The sequence below is a fragment of the Ranitomeya variabilis genome, chromosome 1 (assembly GCF_051348905.1).
Source record: "Ranitomeya variabilis isolate aRanVar5 chromosome 1, aRanVar5.hap1, whole genome shotgun sequence".
Lineage (NCBI taxonomy): Eukaryota > Metazoa > Chordata > Amphibia > Anura > Dendrobatidae > Ranitomeya > Ranitomeya variabilis.
In genome coordinates this window covers 973,638,999-973,662,648 of record NC_135232.1, presented here as the reverse complement: position 1 = coordinate 973,662,648, position 23,650 = coordinate 973,638,999, and the positions used below count along the sequence as shown (strand labels likewise).

Genomic DNA, 23,650 nt, shown 5'->3' with positions numbered 1-23,650 from the left:
TTACAAGCGAACGCATCGTTGGATCGGTGTCACACACACCGATCCAACGATGGCAGCGGGAGATCCAGCGACGAAAGAAAGTTCCAAACGATCTGCTACGACGTACGATTCTCAGCAGGGTCCCTGATCGCTGCTGCGTGTCAGACACAGCGATATCGTATGGATATCGCTGGAACGTCACGGATCGTACCGTTACACACCTATGAAAACCTGATGCCACCTTAGCACCTGAGACCACAAAGACCAATCAAAACTTTGCTTGTTTGTTTGTTTGTTTTTAAATAGGGTGATTAAAAACTTAATATGCAAAATGTCCAAGTGATTTTATGTTGCTATATGCAAGAAAGAAAAAAAAAATAGAGCTAGCATTTAAATACATTTCTTACATCAAAACCATCAGATTTTTGTAAATAGATTAAATGTTAAGGTATAGGCTTGAAGGGGTTTTTCCACGAACAAAAGTTCATTTTAATTAATAGATCTTAAAATAATAATAATTTCCACAATTAGATGTGCTTAAATAAAATGTTCCTGTGCTGAGATAATCTAATAAATGTGCCCCTGCTGTATACTGTGTAATGGCCGTGTCTGACCGAACAGAAATATGGTCCCGCTTCCTACAGGAGAAAATGGCAGCGAAGCTGCAAGGATACGTCCTCTGCTTCCTGTCCGGCCCTGTCTGACAGAGGCGCGAGCGGCTGGATCACGTCAGCAAGCAGCAGCTGTGTTGTCAGAGAGAAAGTTGCCGGTGATGACAATGCTGCGGGGGAATGGTCGGAGAGGTAAGTGGTTGGGCTTTTTTTTGACCAATACACTGGGGAGAGGTTCAGGACAATCAAGGGTGGTGGGGAAGAAGAGAACAATAATGGAGGTGGGGGAGAAGGCAATGATGGAGGTGGGGCCGAAGGCAATGATGGAGGTGGTGGAGAAGGCAATGATGGAGGTGGGGTACTTATAATGGAGGTATGGACAGGAGGAGGACAACATTAGAGATCGATGTAAAATTAATTGGGTGGTGGAGAGGGTTCTAAGCCCCTTATGGTGTTATAATAAGTTGTGAGATGGGGGAAGACGCTATCAGGAACTTAAAATTTATTGGGGAGCGGGAGAGGAGAGAGTAAGGTGCATAGGACAATTTATAATGAATTGAAAAATGGGAGAAGATTCTGTCAGGGACTTGTAATGAATTGGTGGGAGGTGGCAGAGAATGCTCAGTGCCTGATGGCGTCTTCTCCCACCCCCAAATTCATGATGATGCTATCAAGTACTTATAATGAATGGAGGGACACATTACAGGGACTAAGGCTGTGTGCACAAGTTCAGAATATGCAGGAGAAAATTCTGCTGCATATCCTAATGTATTGGCAGGAAGAACGCTACGTAAAATTCATTTTTTTGCCACTACTCATTTGTACGGGTGAAATACGCTGCAAAAATTGACATAATGCAGATTTTAACCTGCTGTAAATCTGGAAGGAAAAATAAGCAACATGTGCATGAGACTTCAGGGATCTCATCTCATTTACTTTGCTTGTACTGTAAAATCTTGTATATTTTCCGCGTGCACATAGCCTTACAGTTAATCGGGGACAGTCACAGACTGAATAATTTATATTATTGGGAGGAAGAGATTAGAGTTAATATAAGGGGTGGGTGGTGGTGGGGGTCAGTGCTGTTTATCACCGATGCATGGCTAATATGGGAGGAAGAGATTAGAGTTAATATAAGGGGTGGGTGGTGGTGGGGGTCAGTGCTGTTTATCACCGATGCATGGCTAATAGTATATTAATGGTGGGGTACATATCTGTATTCAGGGGGGAGACATACACTGTAAGTGACCTTGTTATTTTCAGGGCCGAGACTATCATTGTGACAAGTCGAGTCGAGGATGGGAGATGTCGATATTAAGGTATGAATAGATGGAGAAGAAACATCAGAAATTGACTCGAATCAGAGAGACGTCAGCGATAAGTGCCTGGATGTAGATATTATTCTGTATCTGCACTGTGTGACGTAGACTGAAAGAGTTATCTGTAAAATCCCATAGGCAACATTCTCACATTTGTGTGATATGTCTGTGTGCTGCCAGATTTTTATTTTTTTATTTTTTGGACAGCACTCTGGCTCTTAGAGTTTTGTAGGTCCATTTATACATCCATGAAAATCACAGATATGAGAATGAGATCTGCGAGGGTCAGAGAATATCCTCCGATTTTGAGGATCAGACTAGAAAATGCTCAATGGGTCTGTAAAAGCGTGCAGAACACAGACATTGCACACAGATACAGGAATGTAGACTTCCTATATATAGCACAGTCCCTTACTATATAGTGTACTCATTTAAAGGGAACCTGTCTACCCCCTCAGAGGTTTGTAACTAAAAATGCCACCTTGTGCAGCACAAATGCTGCATTCTGACAAGGTGGCTCTTTTAGTTATGATGCCTACACACGCTGAAATAAACGTTTATAAAATGTGCCCCCTCATACCGTGAAACCATCCCAGAGGCGGGACATACCTTCCTTCCTTATCAGACGCAGCACAGCTGTCACTCCGGGCCTGTGCGCGCCGGGCGCCGCCTCCTCTTGCAGCATTATCGTCCCCGGCGCCTGTGCATTAAGTTTTTTTTTTCGGGCATGCGCAGTTGCGCTGCCCTTCGTACTTACAGCGCAGGCGTCGGGGACGATAATGCTTCAAGAGGAGGCGGCGCCCGGCGCACACAGGCCCGGAGTGACGGCTGTGCTGTGTCTGATAAAGAGTCATTGCAGAGTGATGTATTTCAAGTGTTTATTTCTGTTAACATTGATGATTATGGCTTACAGCCAATGAAAAACCAACTGTCATTATCTCAGCATATTAGAATAATTAACAAAAAACCTGCAAAGGCTTCCTAAGTGTTTAAAAAGGTCCCTTAGTTTGTTTCAGTAGGCTCCACAATCATGGAGAAGACTGCTGACTTGAGAGATGTCCAGAAGGCAGTCACTGACACACTCCACAAGGAGGGTAAGTAACAATAGGTCCTTGCTAAAGAAGCTGGCTGTACACAGAGTGCTGTATCCAAGCATATTAATGGAAAGTTGAGTGTAAGGAAAAAGTGTGGTAGAAAAACGTGCACAAGCAACCAAGATAACTGAAGTTTTGAAAGGATTGTTAAGAAAAGGCCATTCAAAAATTTGGGGGAGATTCACAAGGAGTGGACTGCTGGAGTCATTGATGGGAAAAGTCACCACACACAGACGTATCCAGGACATGGGCTACAAGTGTCACATTCCTTGTGTCAAGCCACTCATGACCAATAGACAACGCCAGAAGCGTCTTACTGGGGGAAGCCAAGAGGAAAAGAACTGGACTGTTGCTCAGTGGTCCAAGGTGTTGTTTTCAGATTAAAGTAAATTTTGCATTTCATTTGAAATCAAGGTCCCAGAGTCTGGAGGACGAGTGGAGAGGCCACAATCCAAGCTGCTTGAGGTCTAGTGTGAAGTTTCCACAATCAGTGATGGTTTGGGGAGCAATGTCATCTGCTGGTATAGGTCCACTGTGTTTTATCGAGACCAAAGTCAGCTCAGCCGCCTACAAAGAGATATGTTAGAGAGAACTTCATGATTCCCTCTGCCGACAAGCTTTTTGGTGATGGAAATTTCATTTTCCAGCAGGACTTGTCACCTGTCCACACTGCCAAAAGAACCAATAACTGGTTTAAAACAACAGTATCACTGTGCTTGATTGGCCAACAAACTCGCCTGACCTTAACCCCATAGAGAATCTATGGGGTATTGTCAAGAGGAAGATGAGAGACACCAGGCCCAACAATGCAGATGAGCTGAAGGCTGCTATCAAAGCAACTTGGGCTTCCATAACACCTCAGCAGTGCCACAGGCTGATCGCCTCCATGCCATGCCGCATTGATGCAGTAACTGATGCAAAAGGAGCCCCGACAAAGAATTGAGTGCATTTACTGAACATACATTTCAGTAGGTCAACATTTCAAATTTTAAAATCATTTTTCAAGTTGGTGTTATAAAGTATTCTAATTTACTGAGATAATGACTTTTGGGTTTCATTAGTCACTTGGGAATCATTAGTGCTCTAAAAATACATAATAACATTGTAATTTTCAAGTTTGTTTGTGGAGATCTGAAGTCATCAACTTATACATGAACAAGTGTCTTAATTCCTTTAGCTAATTAAAAACTGAAAATATACTTACAGGTGACTTGGCTTTTACTGCTGTCAGAAGAGACATTGTAATTTCAGATAGGTAGTCGAAAACTAAGAAATCCAACTTTCCCCCATATATAAGCTGTGGAACTGTACCAAAAAAAAACACATTCCGTTTAATTATATTTTATTATTCATTATGAATAATATGCTTGGAATTCTAAATGTCATTAAAGGGAATCTGTCAGTAGGATCAACACTCCTAAGCCGTCTATATGGTCATGTAGCTCATAGGAAGCTGAATAAAATGATACCCAAATATGTGATCCGATGTTATATTTCCAAGAAATCCACGTCTTCCTTAATATGTAAATGACTTAATAAGGTCTATATGCCGGACACAGAACTGCATGAGAATGTGTGTCCAGAGCTTGTTTTAAATGAAAGGTAGCATTACCAGTGTGAGAAATGTAGATCAAGAGCAAAGTGTCAGGCATTACATGTCTTACACTAGTAACTTCCCTTTCATTTAAAACAAGCTCTGGAGGCAGATTTTCAGAGAGATCCATGTCCAGCCCATAGATCTGAACAGTTCATTTACATAGTAAGTAAAATGTGGCTTTCTCTGAAATAAGACATCGGATCACAGATATCCTGGTATCATTGTATTCAGCTTCCAATGACCTACGTGGCCATGTGGATGACTTAGGAGGGTTGATCCTACTGAAAGATTCCCTTTGTACCTTAAAGAGATGAGTGGCCAAATTACTGCATATCTCCCAATTAATGTTCTCGGTGAAACTATTATAATTATCAGTCATTTGGATCCAATACATCTCTAAGTAACTAGTTACTATATATTCAGTAATTATCTTCATCATTTCTTGTGTTTGAGGGAACTCACAAACAAATATGCACACACAATCATTACAGTTTGTGTAAACTTCTGTCTGTCAAACATCTACCACATTTTCTGACTAAAGAACTCATCCGGTTGACAAAACTAAGAACAAAACATGAAAATTTGCAAATGAAAGATTTTATTTACTGGCAAGATAGTTTCTGACAGTTAGGCCGGGGTCACACTTGCGAGTGCAATGCGTGAAATTAGCGAGAGTCTCTCGCCTCAATACCCAAAACACTGCCGCCGACACTCGGGATCGGCATGTATTTCTATGCAGCTGAACGCTCCGGTCCCGAGTGCTGGCGGCAGTTCCGGGGATTGAGGAGAGAGACTAGCGCGAGTTTCTCGTTATCTTTAGTTTGAAAATATTCAATTTGTATTTGTCTAGCCTGAGTACGATTAATGTACGTCGCAAGTGGATATACTAAAACTTAACCTTTATTAGGTATCTTGTAAAAAAAATTCAACCATATAAAAACATACTTAAAGGGGAACCACAGTGACAAAAGTGCCCTATAACCAACAAAAGAACACAAGGGTGGGGAAGGAAATGACTAAATATACTGACAGTGTCAAAGGTTCTGTTGCACCCTGACCTATTAGTCAAAGTGTACCTATAGTTGCCTATGGGATTTGTTATCCATATACCCAATGCAAATTTAGGGAAGTGGATATATACAGGCTGATCACTCTTTCGATGTCCTTTATAGTCCCTCTTAATGGTGACCACAAAAAGGCATATCACCACTTATGAACTGCCATGATATAAAGTGCGTAGAGTGCTATTATGACCACTGCACAGTTCTCTGAGTCAGAAATTTCATTGTGAGGTGCACAACAGGTTTATCTTCTGTACTAAACATGCAAATTAATGCTAGGAAGGGAGAGAAAAAAACTGCAGCTGCACAGTCCACTGGATGAATAGGCAAGGGGTTTATGAGTGCTATGCCTGGCTAAGGAAACTTTCAGTAGATAGTGTAAGAAAATTGCTGCTTTTCTCACCTTTTGGCCTCTGCTGTACTGCGGCATATGAGTGCCTATTCCGAATTACGAGCAGAAATCAATATTCTTCATAGAGAATAAGGAAGTACACAGAGATAATATGACCACAGACTCCTACAGAGCCATAGTACAACCCTACTTGAGGTCTTAGATTCACATCAAATTGTATCTATGTTGTGCATAAACAGAATTTACCCTATGGACATTGCAAAGTGTTAAAACGTTTCTAAGGGTACCTGAAGCGGCAGTGTCACCCCAGAATCCGGAGGCGCACCCAATCCTTACTGCAGAATGTCTTTGGCCGGAAGGTGGACAGTCTTGTTCTCCAGCACCTACAGACAGCTGTCGTATGCAGGTACGGCACACTCTATTATAAAGAAGCCCAGTTTCAGGCCTCCATGATGAGATACAATTTCTAGCTTTAAGAAAAACAGTCCACGCCATTTCTGAAGTTGTGAAAGCAGCAAGATGAGTGGAAGATAATTAACAAGCTCCTTTCAAACCTTGTTTCCAACCACTATGCAACCTGTAAAATACAAGAACAGGTTTTAATTCTTCAAGCTGAATTCAATCACAGCTGTTACAGTTAAAGAGAACGGCAGAAGAGCAAAACGGTTTACATTGTAAAGATCTGTCGGCAACTCAGAGGAACTGTCAATTCATCCTTAGAGTGTTACCGCACCGTTAATCCATTGTCAATGTTAAATATTGTAGTGTAGCTAGTGTACACTGAGCGCTTCAGTTAGGCTACTTTCACACTGGCGTTTTTTGTCCTCCGTCGCAATGCGTCATTTTGGTCAAAAAACGCATCCTGCAAAAGTGCTTGCAGGATGCGTTTTTTCTCCATAGACTAACATTGGCGACGGATTGCGACGCAGTGACACACGTCGCAACCGTCGTGCGACGGATGGGTCGTGCTTTGGTGGACGGTCGGCACAAAAAAACCGCCACATGTAACGTTTTTTTGTGCGACGTGTCCGCTTTTTCCGGCCTCGCATGCACCTCACAATGGGGCGGCGGATGCGCTGGAAAAATGCATCCGCTGCCCCCGTTGTGCGGCGTATACAACGCTAGCTAGCGTCGGCCCGACGCTAGTGTGAAACTAGCCTTATTGAGGCCACACTATTTTTTGTTATGATGGGTATACTCTGTGCCAAGTGATTCACAGGTGCGTCTCCCAAAATTAGAATATCATCAAAAAGTTATTTCAGTTTTTCAATAAAAAAGTGAAACTCATATATTATATAGAGTCATTACAAACAGAGTGATCTATTTCAAGTGTTTATTTCTGTTAATGTTGATGATTATGGCTTACAGCCAAAGAAAACCCAAAAGTCATTATCTCAGTAAATTAGAATAATTAACAAAAAACACCTGCAAAGGTTCCTAAATGTTTATAAAGGTCCCTAAAGGCCCCGTCTCACATAGCGATTTACCAACGATCACGACCAGCGATACCACCTGGCCGTGATCGTTGGCAAGTCGTTGTGTGGTCGCTGGGGAGCTGTCACACAGACAGCTCTCTCCAGCGACCATCGATCAGGGGAACGACTTCGGCATCGTTGAAACTGTCTTCAACGATGCCGAAGTCCCCCTGCAGCACCCGGGTAACCAGGGTAAACATCGGGTTACTAAGCGCAGGGCCGCGCTTAGTAACCCGATGTTTACCCTGGTTACCAGCGTAAATGTAAAAAAAAAAAAACCGTACATACTCACCATCTGATGTCCGTCAGGTCCCTTGCCGTCTGCTTCCTGCTCTGACAGTGCCGCCGTACAGTGAGAGCAGAGCGCAGTGGTAACGTCACTGCTGTGCTGTGCTCTCACTTTACGGCCGGCGCTCACAGTCAGAGCAGGAAGCAGACGGCAAAGGGACCTGACGGACATCAGATGGTGAGTATGTACGGTTTGTTTGTTTTTACATTTACGCTGGTAACCAGGGTAAACATCGGGTTACTAAGCGCGGCCCTGCGCTTAGTAACTCGATGTTTACCCTGGTTACCAGTGAAGACATCGCTGGATCGGTGTCACACACACCGATTCAGCGATGTCAGCGGGACCTCACCGACCAAAAAAAGGTCCAGGCCATTCCGACACGACCAGCGATCTCACAGCAGGGGCCTGATCGCTGGTACGTGTCACACATAGCGAGATCGCTACTGAGGTCGCTGTTGCGTCACAAAACTTGTGACTCAGCAGCGATATCGCTAGCGATCTCGCTATGTGAGACGGGGCCTTTAGTCTGTTTCGGTAGGCTCCACAATCATGGGGAAGACTGCTGACGTGACAGATGTCCAGAAGGCAGTCATTGACACACTCCACAAGGACAGTAAGCCACAAAAGGTCATTGCTAAAGAAGCTGGCTGTTCACAGAGTGCTGTATCCAAGCATATTAATGGAAAGTTGAGTGGAAGGAAAAATAGAAAAAGGTGCACAAGCAATTGGGATAACCGCAGCCTTTAAAGGATTGTTAAGACAAGGCCATTCAAAAATTTTGGGGAGATTTACAAGGAGTTGACTGCTGCTGAAGTTATTGCTTCAAGATCCAACAAACAGATGTATCCAGGACATGGGCTACAAGTGTCGCATTCCTTGTGTCAAGCCACTCATGACCAATAGACAATGCCAGAAGCGTCTTACCTGGGCCAAGGAGAAAAAGAACTGGACTGTTGCTCAGTGATCCAAGGTGTTGTTTTCAGATGAAAGTAAATTTTGCATTTCATTAGGAAATCAAGATCCCAGTGTCTGGAGGAAGAGTGGGGAGGTCACAATCCAAGCTGCTTGAGGTCTAGTGTAAAGTTTCCACAATCAGTCATGGTTTGAGGAGCCATGTCATCTGCTGGTGTAGGTCCACTGTGTTTTATCAAGACCAAAGGAAATTTTAGAGCATTTCATGCTTCCCTCTGCCGACAATGCTTTTGCATTCTCCAGCAGGACTTGGCACCTGTCCACACTGCCAAAAGTACCAATACCTGGTTTAAAAACTACAGTATCACTGTGCTTGATTGGCCAACAAACTCGCCTGACTTTAATCCCATAGAGAATCTATGGGGTATTGCCAAGAGGAAAATAAGAGACACCGGACCCAACAATGCAGACGAGCTGAAGGCTGCTATCAAAGCAACCTGCGCTTCCATAACACCTTAGCAATGCGCAGGCTGATCGCCTCCATGCCACAACGTATTGATACAGTAATTGATGCAAAATGAGACCTGATCTGATCATCGCCTGTATGAAGCAGAGCCGATTGGGTTATGGCAGCTTCTAATCTCCCATGGAGACTATTGAAACATGCCAAAAGTTATAAAAAAATGTTTTTAAAAATATTAAAAATTTTTTTTTTAAAAATATAAAAGTTCAAATCACCCCCTTTCGCCACATTCAAAATACAACAATTGAAAAAAAAAATCAAATACACACATATTTGGTATCGCTGTGTTCAGAATTGACAGATCTATCAATATATAAAAAGAATTGATCCAATTGGTAAACGGCATAGCGAGAAAAAAAAAATCGAAACGCCAGAATTACTGTTTTTGGTGACTGCAACATGCAAATAAAATGCATTATCGGGCGATAAAAAAAAAATCGTATACACACATTGGTATCAATAAAAACGTCACCTCTGCGCGCAAAAAATAAGCCCTCAACTGGACCCAGATCCCGAAAAATGGTAACTTTTTTTATTATACAAACTTTGGATTTTTTTTCCACCAATTAAATAAAAAAGAACCTACACATATTTGGTGTCTATGAACTCGTAAGGACCTGGAGAATCATAATGGCAGGCCAGTTTAAGCATTTAGTGAACATGGTAAAAAAAAATCCAAAACAATTGGGGAATTGCACTTTTTTTTTGCAATTTCACTGCATTTGGTACAGCACTTGTACACCTTGGTGTAAGCAAGTAAAAAGCAATAGTGCATATAAATAACATAGTGCTCTTGGCAAACACTATTTTTGATTTAAAAAAAAGTGTAAAAGCCATTCCACCATCCCCAAAGTGTACCCAGTTGGGACGGTCCTAACGTCTAGTATTAGAAACCTTACTATGTGTCAAAAAACTGTGGACACCCAGTAATTGGAAGAGGCCATAAAGAAACTAAAGCAAAACTGAAAAATGAACTGGAGTCTAAGTTGCCATACATGCAACGTGTAAAAGCATGTTCACACTGGCCATTAAACAAAAACAAAAACTTAAGATAGAAACAAAATCAACATATGCTATAAGTAAATAATAGTGCATATAAATAATATAGGGTACTTAGTAAACACTGTTTTCAATCAAAATAAGCTTAAAGTCATTCCACCAGCGCCAAGGTGTACCCAATCAGGATGGTCCTACTCTCTGGTATTAAAACATTACCATGTGACAAAAATTACCTCAATGTGAATAAGGGTCGGACAGGAACAGGACTCAACTATGGACACCCAGTAATGGGAAGCTATATAAACGTAATGCCCACCTCACCTTGGTGCTGGTGGCATGGCTTTTACACATATACGAGGGGCATTCATTAAACATTTCCCCTGACCCACTTCTATTTATCACAGGACGCTGAAACTGCACGTGTAATGATAGAAGTCTCTATAGGTCACGTGTCAATGGAGACATTCAATGAGATGAAAGAGGTTTATGGTGATGATTCCCCATCATATGATGTAGTCAAGAACTGGCATCGTCAATTCAAATGTGGTCTGACTTCGGTGCAAACAGCTCCAATTCCAGGGCGACCCCACTCTGCTATTGATAAATACACCATCCAGAAAGTAGAGGTCGCCATTTTTGGAAATCGCCACATAACCATTCGCCACCTAGTCCAAAATGTCAAGATTATTATGGGGTCCGTGGATAAAATAATCCAAGACCATCTTCACATGCATAAGGTATCCGCTCGTTGAGTTCCCTGGCTGCTCACACCTTCCCAGGAGCAGGAAGAGTTGAATGCTCTCAGGCTCTCTTGACGATGTGCCATGGAAAGCAGGAAGTCTTTCAACAGACTGATCACATAGGATGAAAGCTGGGTCCATCACTATGATCCTGAGATTAAAGTCCAGTCTATACAATGGAGGTATCATGACTCGCCGCCTCCAAAGAAGGCACATGCCCAACCCTCAGCAGGCAAGGTCATGCTCACAGCATTTTGGGACCAGCATGGAGTAGTGTTGATGGATTTCATAGCAAAGGGTACCATGATCACTGGGGCATACTATGCTTCACTGCTGCAGAACTGCGGGAGGCCATCAAAACCAAGAGATGTGGCAAGCTCACCAAAGGTGTCTGCATTCTGCAAGACAATGCACCAGTTCACAACTCACATGTTGCCTAAATGGAAGCATACTCCTGTGGCTTTGAAATTCTACCGCATCCCCCTTATTCACCAGACCTCGCACCATTGAGCTGCCACCTTTTCCCAACCATGAAGTTATTTTTGAAGGGCAAGCATTTTCCAGATGATGAAACTCTGCTTTCCGAAGTCACAACGTGGCTTTTGGAGCAACCTGTCGACTTCTACAAGTGAGGTGTTTACAGTTGATTAAAGAGATGGGAGATGTGTGTGTCCTCAGATGGCACCTATGTAGAGAAGGACTAATAACTGTGCCAAGTTTCATTGCTCTCAGTCCACAGGAAGTGGGTCAGGGGAAATCTTTAATGAACGCTCCTCGTATATCTCAAAAACAACATCCACTTATTCTATTATATACAACTCTGTAAACATTTCAGCGGTTGTCAACTAGGCTATGATAGTGTTTTTTTCACATACAACCCTCAGAGTATGTGCAAATGTTCAGAAATTGGCAGCGTTTCGGGAGTAGCACATGTCCGCTGCGTCCAAACCGCTGCCGGCTATTGAACGCAGGTGAATCTGCAAATGTTCATTGAACCGCGTGGATTCAACGAACCCAATAAATTGTATGGGTGAAATTTATATTGCGGAGGCTCATGTCTCCACAAGATAAATAGACATGCTGCAGTCTGGAAAGAAACACGTAAGTCTATGCAGATGATCCGCGGACGTCTCTGGACACATAGTGAACATGGGATTTCTTCCACTATGCTGTAACAGCTGGACGCTGCGGGTTGGACGCTGCACAAGTACGCAGCGTACAACCGTTATGTCTCCATACATAATGATGGTCATTCTGGCCAAAAATTCTATGGTGACCTTTACTGGATCTTGTTCACAATGCGGTATTTTACAGTAGCAGCAAATTAAATTTCTAAAATCTCATTCATGCAGTGTGTTTTTTTCCCTTGCATTTTGAGTTGGTGTTTTTTTTTTTTAAATTGAAAAAAAACAAAAACAATAAAGACAAAGACATGAAAAAACACATATAATGCAAGCAGCATTTTATGTGCTAGCTAGCACAGCTTTTTTTTCCCTATGCAGAGAAAAAAAAACTGCAAAAAAAGCACTTTGTGAACATACCCTAAGGCCGGCGTCACACTAGCGAGTTTTACGGACGTATGAGGGCATAAACTACGTCCGTAAAATACGCATTACACACGTCCCAATGAATCTCTATGGTGCTGCTCCTATCAGCTGTATATTACGCATCCGTAATAAACGGTCTTGTACGGCCGTACAAAATCGCAGCATGCTGCGTTTGTCACCGTATCGCGCAAAAAATACGCCAATGAAAATCTATGGGGGCGCAAAAAATACGGAATGCATACGGACCATGCGTGTGACTTGCGAGAAATATGCTACACTCTGGCAGGTGCCAGGAAATGTCCCAAGCCCTCAATCAGGAAGCTGGGACATACTAACTAGCTCAAAAAGCCAGACAGTGAACCCGGAAGACTGCTGCACGCCTCCACGGAGTGAGAATCAGCATGGCTACCATCATCAATGTGGACATGCTACTAATTATTTTGGTGCAAGAAAGGCCAGTCATTTGGGACCAGAGAGATCCCAACTATGCCAACAGGGCCCAAAAAGAGGCAGCATGGAGGAGTATATGTGGGTCCCTATTCCCACATTATGACCAGCAGCCACGTGAGGCACAGAGACAAATAAGTAAGTACACTCATGTTTGTAAATTGTTTTTAATGTGAAACAGCAGTACCTAACTCCTTTGAAGTATTTTTCATCAAATTGATATTAATTTCATATAGTAATTTATGTAACACCATTAAGTCCATGGTGCGGGACATGAGAAACGGGTTAAATACAGGGTTCTTACACATGTCCCTTACAGTGTTCAACCTAAAAAATACATACTGGTATAGAGGGTAGCGGACTCTGTCCTTGTGGCCTTACATTCTAATATGTTGTTTTTTTTAAATTAATATTTAATATATTCAACAAATGCAGCTTCCTAGGCTACACTGAAATCTGTGTATTCAATTACACCTTGTGTGACCACTGTGCATAATGGTGTAATAAATTTTTTTACTCTATTTTGTTGCAGTGGATGATGCGATGACAAGATGGCGGAGCATCCGCGATCAATAAAGGAGGGAGAGGCAGCAGCGTGACAGGAGTGGGTCAGGCGCACCTCCTAAAAAAAAAAAAATACATATATTATGATCGATTGACTTTCTTGAATCCCAGTATGGACCTCAGACCGTAAGTACAAACCTCACAACACATTTTACTCATATGTTTAGAATGGTCAGACATTTATGTTTTTTTTTTATTTCCTCCATACTTTCACAACAGAACACAGTCTAACCTCACTGAGAGGGAGACAGGGTCGGATTCTGAGGTGGTCATAGACCCAGTTGGGGAAGGAGAGGTGGCTGGTCCATCCTCAGATGCGTCATGCTCAGACCCTCCAGGATCCTTGTCTACCACCCATCTAGCTCCAGCAGCACCTGGCCAAGATGATGCCCCACCAACAACATCAGCAGCAGCACAAGCAAGCCAGGATGATCCTGCCAACAGCAGCAGCCCTACTGTTGCACTAGAGCGCTCACCACAGGCTGCAGTGATGTTACAGCGTGCTCGTCGCAGAAGAGAGCTCCTCCAAAGTAGGAGAAATGTTGATGCTGGGGTGTTGAACTACCTTGCAAGGGTTACTGAGGATGATGGTGAGGAGGGCTTTACGAGGAGACTGGCCCGGTACTTACGTCCCATAGAGCGTGAGGTGAGGCTTCGTGTGAGAGGGTGCATTCAAATTCTTATTGATGCATGCCCCCCCCCAAATGACCCATATGAGCGCATGGAGTCTATTGAGAGTTGGCAGATGTCATCACGTAATCTCCTGCGGCTGCAAAGATGTCAACAGGTGCATGCTCAACAGGGATTTGAATCACCCCCTCCACGTCAGCCTACACCTCAACCCCTACCCACACCAAACCCACCATGGCGACCTCAGTACCATATGCCAGACTACCATCAACCTTCCCAATATGGCCACTTGTCCAGACCCAGTGCTGGAGGCTGGTCCCAACCTGGGTTTGGACGACATGGCCATATTGGGGTTGGAGATGATTCCCGGCCATATTTTACCCAACCTGAGGGACTTGGTCAGATTCCTCATGGCCATTACCCAACTGGCCCACGAGTCAAGTCCGAATTTTCCTCCGGCCCACACATCATCCACACAGGGTGAAGGACAATTGGGCCAACAAAGGCCACCTGACCAGGACCCAGACCTACCCCCATCTCCACCACCTACTTACCAAAATCTGTGATTTGGTTCTGTTGCTTTTGTGTTTGGTGAACAAAACCATGTGTTATTTATGTTAGTGCTGTCCTAGCATTTTGTTATGCTGTTCAAGTTATCTCCAAAAAAATAAGCCAACTTGGATTGGCTGGAAAAACAAAAAAAAGCTTGACCAAAAAAAAAGGCTTTGGCGGTAATTAAAATATATTGTTTAACCCCTTCACCCCAAAGCCTGTTTTCACCTAAGTGACACGGCCAATTTTTACAATTCTGACCACTGTCACTTTATGAGGTCATAACTCTGAAACGCTTCAACGGATCCTGGTGATTCTGAGATTGTTTTCTCGTGACATATTGTACTTTATGATAGTGGTAAAACTTCTTCGATATGACTTGCATTTATTTGTGAAAAAAACAGAAATTTGTCGAAAATTATGAAAATTTAGCAATTTTCAAATTTTTCGTTTTTATGCCCTTAAATTAGAGAGTTATATCACATAATATAGTTAATAAACAACATTTCCCACATGTCTGCTTTACATCAGCACAATTTTGGAAACATAATTTTTTTTTGTTAGGGAGTTATAAGGGTTAAAAGTTGACCAGCGATTTCTCATTTTTGCAACAAAATTTGCAAAACCATTTTTTTTTACGGACCACCTCACACTTGAAGTGACTTTGAGGGGTCTATATGACAGAAAATGTCCAAAAGTGACACCATTCTAAAAACTGCACCCCTCAAGGTACTCAAAACCACATTCAAAAAGTTTATTAACCCTTCAGATGCTTCACAGGAATTTTTGGAATGTTTAAAAAAAATTGAACATTTAACTTTTTTTTCACAAAATTTTTACTTCAGATCCAATTTGTTTTATTTTACCAAGGGTAACAGGAGAAATTGGACCAAAAAAGTTGTTGTACAATTTGTCCTGAGTACGCCGATACCCCACATGTTGGGGTAAACCATTGATTGGGCACATGGCAGAGCTCGGAAGGGAAGGAGCGCCATTTGACTTTTCAATGCAAAATTGGCTGGAATTGAGATCGGAACCCATGTCGTGTTTGGAGAGCCCCTGACGTGCCTAAACAGTGGAAACCCCCACAAGTGACACCATTTTGGAAAGTAGACCCTCTAAGGAACTAATCTAGATGTGTGGTGAGCACTTTGAACCTCCAAGTGCTTCACAGAAGTTTATAATGTGGAGCCGTAAAAAAAATTAATATTAATTTTCACAAAAAATGATCTTTTTGCCCCAAATTTTTTATTTTCCCAAGGGTAGCAGGATAAATTGGACCCCAAAAGTTGTTGTGCAATTTGTCCTGAGTACGCTGATACTTCATATATGGGGATAAACCACTGTTTGGGCGCATGGCAGAGCTCGGAAGGGAAGGAGCGCCATTTGACTTTTCAATGCAAAATTGGCTGGAATTGAGATCGGAACCCATGTCATGTTTGGAGAGCCCCTGACGTGCCTAAACAGTGGAAACCCCCAGAAGTGACACCATTTTGGAAAGTAGACCCTCTAAGGAACTAATCTAGATGTGTGGTGAGCACTTTGAACCTCCAAGTGCTTCACAGAAGTTTATAATGTAGAGCCGTAAAAAAAAATTAATATTAATTTTCACAAAAAATGATATTTTTGCCCCAAATTTTTTATTTTCCCAAGGGTAGCAGGATAAATTGGACCCCAAAAGTTGTTGTGCAATTTGTCCTGAGTACGCTGATACTTTATATATGGGGATAAACCACTGTTTGGGCGCATGGCAGAGCTCGGAAGGGAAGGAGCGCCATTTGACTTTTCAATGCAAAATTGGCTGGAATTGAGATCGGAACCCATGTCGTGTTTGGAGAGCCCCTGACGTGCCTAAACAGTGGAAACCCCCACAAGTGACACCATTTTGGAAAGAAGACCCCCTAAGGAACTTATTTAGATGTGTGGTGAGCACTTTTAACCCCCAGTTGTTTCACTAAAGTTTAGAATGTAGCGCTGTGAAAATCAAAAAATCATTTTTTCTTTCCACAAAATGATGTTTTAGCCCGCAATTTTTTTTCCCCCAAGGGTAACAGGAGAAATTGGACCACAAAAGTTATTGTCCAATTTGTCCTGAGTACGCTGATACCCCATACATTGGGGGGAACCACTGTTTGGGCGCACGGCAGAGCTCGGAAGGGAAGGAGCGCCGTTTGAAATGCAGACTTAGATGGATTGGTCTGCAGGTGTCATGTTGCATTTGCAGAGCCCCTGATGTACCTAAACAGTAGAAACCCCCCACAAGTGACCCCATATTGGAAACTAGACCCCCCACGGAACTTATCTAGATGTGTTGTGAGAACTTTGAACCCCCAAGTGCTTCACTACAGTTTATAACGCAGAGCCGCGAAAATAAAAAATATATTTTTTTCCACGAAAATTATATTTTAGCCCCCATGTTTTTATTTTCCTAAGGATAAGGCTGGTTTCACACTTGCGTTTTTTTAAAAAACGCATGTGTGAAAAAACGCATGTAATCGCGGTAAAACGCATGCGTTTTTTTAGACGCATGCGTTTTTATAGAAAAACACAAGAAAACAAGAAAAAAACAAAAAACCCTAACCCTACCCCTAACCCTACCCCTACCCCTAACCTGAAATACGTGGCACTGAAATACGTGGCACTGAAATACGTTTATATACGTATATACGTATATAAGTGCCACGATATTTCAGTGGCCACGTATATAAGTGCCACGTATATAAGTGCCACGTATATAAGTGCCACGTATATAAGTGCCACGTATATAAGTGCCACGTATTTCATGTACATGCCACGATATTTAAGTGCCACGTATTTAAGTGCCACGTATTTAAGTGCCACGTATTTAAGTGCCACGTATTTAAGTGCCACGTATTTAAGTGCCACGTATTTAAGTGCCACGTATTTCACGTAAATGCCACGATATTTCAGTGCCACGTATTTCACTGAAATACCGTGGCACTTAAATACGTGGCACTGAAATATCGTGGCACTGAAATATCGTGGCACTGAAATAACGTGGCACTGAAATAACGTGGCACTGAAATAACGTGGCACTGAAATACGTGGCACTGAAATACGTGGCACTGAAATACGTGGCACTATGACTGTCAGAAAATGTTCATTAAACGGTTAGGGATGAGTTTAGGGGTAGGGTTAGGGTTTGGATCCCTTTATCACCTTGATGGTGGTGGGTGACTTTTCAGTGTGTTCTGTTTTTTTTCTATAAAAACGCATGCGTTTTTAACGCAAACAAACGCGTTGAGATCGGACGCCATGTCGCGTTTGGAGAGCCCCTGATGTGCCTAAACAGTGAAAACTCCCCAATTCTAACTGACACCCTAACCCCAACCCTAACCCTAGTCCTAACCCTAGCGCTACTTTCACACTAGCGTTTTTTTGCATACGTCGCAATGCGTCGTTTTGGCGAAAAAACGCATCCTGCAAAGTCATCTGCAGGATGCGTTTTTTCCCCATAGACTAACATTAGCGACGTATTGACACACGTCGCAAGCGTCGTGCGACGGTTGCGTCGTGTTGTGGCAGACAGCCGGCAGCAACAAACGTTACATGTAACTTTTTTTGTGCTGACGGTCCACCATTTCCGACCGCGCATGCGCGGCTGGAACTCCGCCCCCACCTCCCCGCACCTCACAATGGGGCAGCGGATGCGTGGAAAAACAGCATCCGCTGCCCCCGTTGTGCGGCGCTTGCACAGTATGCGTCGGTATGTCGGGCCGACGCAGCGCGACGGCCCCGTACCGACGCTAGTGTGAAAGTAGCCTAACGGGAAAATGGAAATAAATATATTTTTTAAAATTTTATTATTTTTCCTAACTAAGGGGGTGATGAAGGGGGATTTGATTTACTTATATAGCGTTTTTTGGGCGGATTTTTATGGTTGGCAGCCGTCACACACTAAAAGACGCTTTTTATTGCAAACAATAGTTTTTGCATCACCACATTTTGAGAGCTATAATTTTTCGATATTTTGGTCCACAGAGTCATGTGAGATCTTGTTTTTTGCGGGACGAGTTGACGTTTTTATTGGTACCATTTTCGGGCACATGACATTTTTTGATCGCTTTTTATTCCGATTTTTGGGAGGCGGAATGAACAAAAACCAGCAATTCCTGAAATTCTTTTAGGGGGTGCGTTTATACCGTTCCGCGTTTGGTAAAAAGGATAAAGCAGTTTTATTCTTCGGGTCAGTACGATTACAGCGATAACTCATTTATATAATTTTTTTATGTTTTGGCGCTTTTACACAATAAAAACTATTTTATATAAAAAATAATTGTTTTTGCATCGCTTTATTCTGAGAGCTATAACTTTTTTATTTTTCTGCTGATGATGCTGTATGGCGGCTTTTTTTTTGCGGGACAAGATGACGTTTTCAGCGGTACCATGGTTATTTATATCCGTCTTTTTGATCGCGTGTTATTCCACTTTTTGTTTGGCGGTATGAGAATAAAGCGTTGTTTTTTGCCTCGTTTTTTTTTTTTTTTTTTTACGGTGTTCACTGAAGGGGTTAACTAGTGATATAGTTTTATAGGTGGGGTTGTTACGGACGCGGCGATACTAAATATGTGTACTTTTATTGTGTGGTGTTTTTTTTATTTAGATAAAGAAATGTATTTATGGGAATATATATATATTTTTTTTCTTTATTTAGGAATTTTTTTTTTTTTTTTTTTTACACATGTGGAAAATTTTTTTTTTAACTTTTTTACTTTGTCCCAGGAGGGGACATCACAGATCGGTGATCAGACCGTGTGCATAGCACTCGGTCTGATCACCGATGTGCCAGGCACATTGCAGGGGCTTGCCGGCGCCTGCTATGAGGATTCTCAGCAGACGCCGGCAAGCAGGGTCATCTTATGACCCGGAAGGAGTCCCGCGGCCATCTTGGATCCGGGGACTCCTTCCAGGTCACCGGAGCAGCGCGATCTCATCGCGCTGCTCCGGTGGGAGAGCGCAGGGAGCCCCCGTCCCTGCGCGATCCCCCTCTATGCCGCTGTCACTATTGACAGCGGCATCAGAGGGGTTAAATGCCCGCGATCGGCGACAGCGCCGATCGTGGGCATTGCTGCGGGGTGTCAGCTGTCATATACAGCTGACACCCGCACCCGATCACCGCGGCGCTCAGCGTGAGACCGCGGTGATCGATGCGCCGTACTAGTACTGCGGCTGGCACTAATGCAGTGCCGGCAGCGCCGTACTAGTACGGCGCATGTCACGAAGGGGTTAAAGCCTAATTAGGTTTGGGGTCCAATCATTCTTACATCACACACACATGCTATGTTCCAAACCATATGTGAATTAAGTAAATACAACACACAGAGTTTAGATTCTAATTTTTTTTAGTTTTGTTAAACTTAGAATATATTTTCAAAGGAAAATAATCATACATGCGCAACTGCATAATCTTGCCAGGGAGTGGCACCATGAGGAGATACAAAATAATTTGTGAATACATCCCTAACTTTCAGACCAGAAAGCGGACGGCGCGGAGGAGGGCCATGTGGTGTTGGCCGAATCACATTGCTCAACAGGTGTTCACCAATATCAGCTGTGTAACAATCATGTATGCGGGTAAAATTGTGCAAAATAACACATGCTTTTATGACTTCATTGACTGTAGCCTCACTGAGCTGAATGGCAGACTGGAGAACACGCCATTTTGCCACCAGAATCCCAAATGCGCACTCCACCAGTCTCCGTGCCCTGGAAAGCCGCAAATTAAAGACCCTCCGCCGGTGGTCCAGGTTGCGCCGGGGATAAGGCCTCATGACGTGCCTCATCAGTTGGAACGCCTCATCTCCAACAAGAACAAAAGGCACTGCTTCCACATTGGAGCCTGGGAGTTGTTGTGGTGGTGGGAGGTCTAACTGGTTGTCACGTAGCAGCCGACCCATAATGGACGAATTGAAAACCCTAGAGTCTCCAGTTCGCCCATAGGCCCCAATGTCTACAATTATAAACCTGTAGTTACTGTCAACTACAGCTAACAGAACTACAGAGAAAAACTGCTTATAATTGTAGAATTGGGAGCCAGAGTTCGGCGGCTTACGCACCCTGATATGTTTCCCATCCACAGCTCCAATGCAGTTAGGGAAGTCACAAGTGGCCTGGAAGCCTCTGGCTATTTTGAGCCAATCCTCCTGTTTTGGCTCAGGCATAACAAGTTCCTGAAGTTTAGCCCATATTTGACTACAGGTTGACCGCACAATGCCCGAAATTGTTGAGCGCCCAATCAGAAACTCCAGGTGTAGTCCCGCATACGACAAGCCAGTGGAGTGGACAGGAAGCTGAAAGGGATACAAAAATTATATTAGGTATGTAACAAGAGTAAAAAAAAACATGAAGAAGCAGAAGTAGATAGGATATTTTTGGAAACATTACTTACACTGTAAAATTGAACATTTACATAGGGTACTTTACTATAACATTAAACACAGTTTGGTTGATCTGCTTGTGCCCTAATGTACACATATACTTGAAAAAACCTTCTAGAACACAACACATAAAAAAAATATCATCAACATACAGTATGTGAGACTGTTTCATACATACCGTAAGGTAAGGAGAAGACGCTCCTCTGCGGATATGGCTTTGCGCATCCTTGTGTCCTGATAGGTGATACCTGGACGTAAGATCTCCAACAAGATATCAAAGGTACTGATGGTCATGCGACAGTACAGATAGAACTTGTCAGGATGTCACCTCAAAGCTGTATGGAGCCTCTCAAAATGTCCTTTATTGAGGCGTTGGGTCAATAGAGGATGCACCCACAATCTTCGTCTCCTCCTTCGCGGATCTACAATCACAGGATATGGCTGGCCAAAGCGACGCGACAACACCCAGTGAAACAACACCCGCTGAGTTGTGCTTAAAGACAGATGGTCAGACATGTTTTGAAGGTAATACCAACACACCCAAAAGAAGCACACCAACTAAATGGCCTGATGGGAGGGTTCCACCTGTTGGAGAGGGCTTAAATAGCGTTGTTGATTATTTAAATTCTTGGCAGGCCAGAAAACCGTTAAATGTCCATTTTGTGATGTTGCGTGAAAAATACGCATTACGGATCACATACGGATCGCACACGCAACACTACATGCGCAAAATACGCGACCACACCTTGGCAACGGATTACCTATGGAACACTATTTCTGGGACTTTACTGCGTATTACGGCCGTGAAAAACGGACCGTATTGTCTTACACCCAGTGTGACGCCGGCCTAACAGTTGATAACACATGATCCCTCCGGTAACCGACAATGAGACATTCTTGGAAGTGTTAATATGCCCAAAAAGTAATCCTTGAAAAGTAAATTATTTGGCAGTAATATATTGCATACTTCCAGGCCTTTCCTACATACACTTAGCTGTACATTTACAGGGCTGAGTTTTTTTTCTCCCACAAGCTATGATAAGTAAAGGGCAAAGTTTCCCTCACTATACAGCTCCATCTGCCAGATCAAAGTGCTCCACTTGTAAACTAACATAGGAAACACTTAAATGGAATCACCAGGAATAAAAAGAAAGAAAATGTAATCAGAAATCATTCCTTTTTTATTTATTTTTTTTAATTCTCAGACAATCTATTTAACACCTTGGTGCATACCGGTGATAACTGTATTATCCACCCTGAGGTCCGCATGTAAGCAGAATTCACAGGATCGGTTACCCACTTCACACATGGCAAATGCTGGCAGTGTTACACAGTCAGCATCTGTTTTTAAGGCTGGAGTCACACTTAGGGCTCATACCCATTTGCGAGAAAAAAAAGGTCCTATTTCCGGGCAGAAAAAACGGACGAGTGCTATGCCAGTGTCATGCGATTTCAGTGCGATTTTTCCTCGGAACATCCGTATGACATACAATGCGATTTTAAAATGAGGTTTTACAGCACTTCTCTGTATCTGTATATACAGTACAGACCAAAAGTGTGGACACACCTCATTTAAAGATTTTTCTGTATTTTCATGACTATGAAAATTGTAAATTCACACTGCTTTGCACACTCTTGGCATTCTCTTGATGAGCTTCAAGAGGTAGTCACCGGGAATGGTCTTCCGACAATCTTGAAGGAGTTCCCAGAGATGCTTAGCACTTGTTGGCCCTTTTGCCTTCACTCTGCCGTCCAGCTCACCCCAAACCATCTCGATTGGGTTCAGGTCTGGTGACTGCGGAGGCCAGGTCATCTGGCGTAGCACCTCATCAGTCTCCTTCTTGGTCAAATAGCCCTTACACAGCCTGAAGGTGTGTTTGAGGTCACTGTCCTGTTGAAAAATTAATGATGGTCCAACTAAACGCAAACCGGATGGAATAGCATGCCACTGCAAGAAGCTGTAGTAGCCATGCTGGTTCATTATGCCTTCAATTTTGAATAAATCCCCAACAGTGTCACCAGCAAAGCACCCCCACGCCATCACACCTCCTCCATGCTTCACGGTGGGAACCAGGCATGTAGAGTCCATCCGTTCACCTTTTCTGTGTCGCACAAAGACACGGTGGTTGGAACCAAAGATCTCCAATTTGGACTCATCAGACCAAAGCACAGATTTCCACTGGTCTAATGTCCATTCCTTGTGTTCTTTAGCCCAAACAAGTCTCTTCTGCTTGTTGCCTGTCCTCAGCAGTAGTTTTCTAGCAGCTATTTTACCATGAAGGCCTCCTGCACAAAGTCTCCTTTTAACAGTTGTTGTAGAGATGTGTCTGCCGCTAGAACTCTGTGTGGCATTGACCTGGTCTCTAATCTGAGCTGCTGTTAACCTGCGATTTCTGAGGCTGGTGACTCGGATAAACTTATCCTCAGAAGCAGAGGTGACGCTTGGTCGGTCCTCATGTGAGCCAGTTTCTTTGTAGCGCTTGATGGTCTTTGTAACTGCACTCGGGGACACTTTCAAAGTTTTCCCAATTTTTCAGACTGACTGACCTTCATTTATTAAA

The 23,650-nt window shown here is 43.1% G+C and overlaps 1 protein-coding gene across 2 annotated transcripts in view; it reads right to left on the bottom strand.

The window, feature by feature from the left end:
• Nucleotides 1-23,650, bottom strand: part of LOC143792914 (uncharacterized) — a 249,204-nt gene that overhangs the window by 221,419 nt on the left and 4,135 nt on the right. The window contains exons 1-3 of one of the 2 annotated variants that reach the window (XM_077279377.1): nt 8,702-8,800; nt 6,301-6,590; nt 4,208-4,308 (exon numbers count right to left, since the gene is read on the bottom strand). In XM_077279377.1, the coding sequence (XP_077135492.1) occupies nt 4,208-4,308; nt 6,301-6,508 (309 nt within the window). In that variant the 5' untranslated portion in view covers nt 6,509-6,590; nt 8,702-8,800. Of the gene's footprint in view, nt 1-4,207; nt 4,309-6,300; nt 6,591-8,701; nt 8,801-23,650 lie in introns of those variants that run through there. The other variant, XM_077279376.1, reaches the window with a different exon arrangement.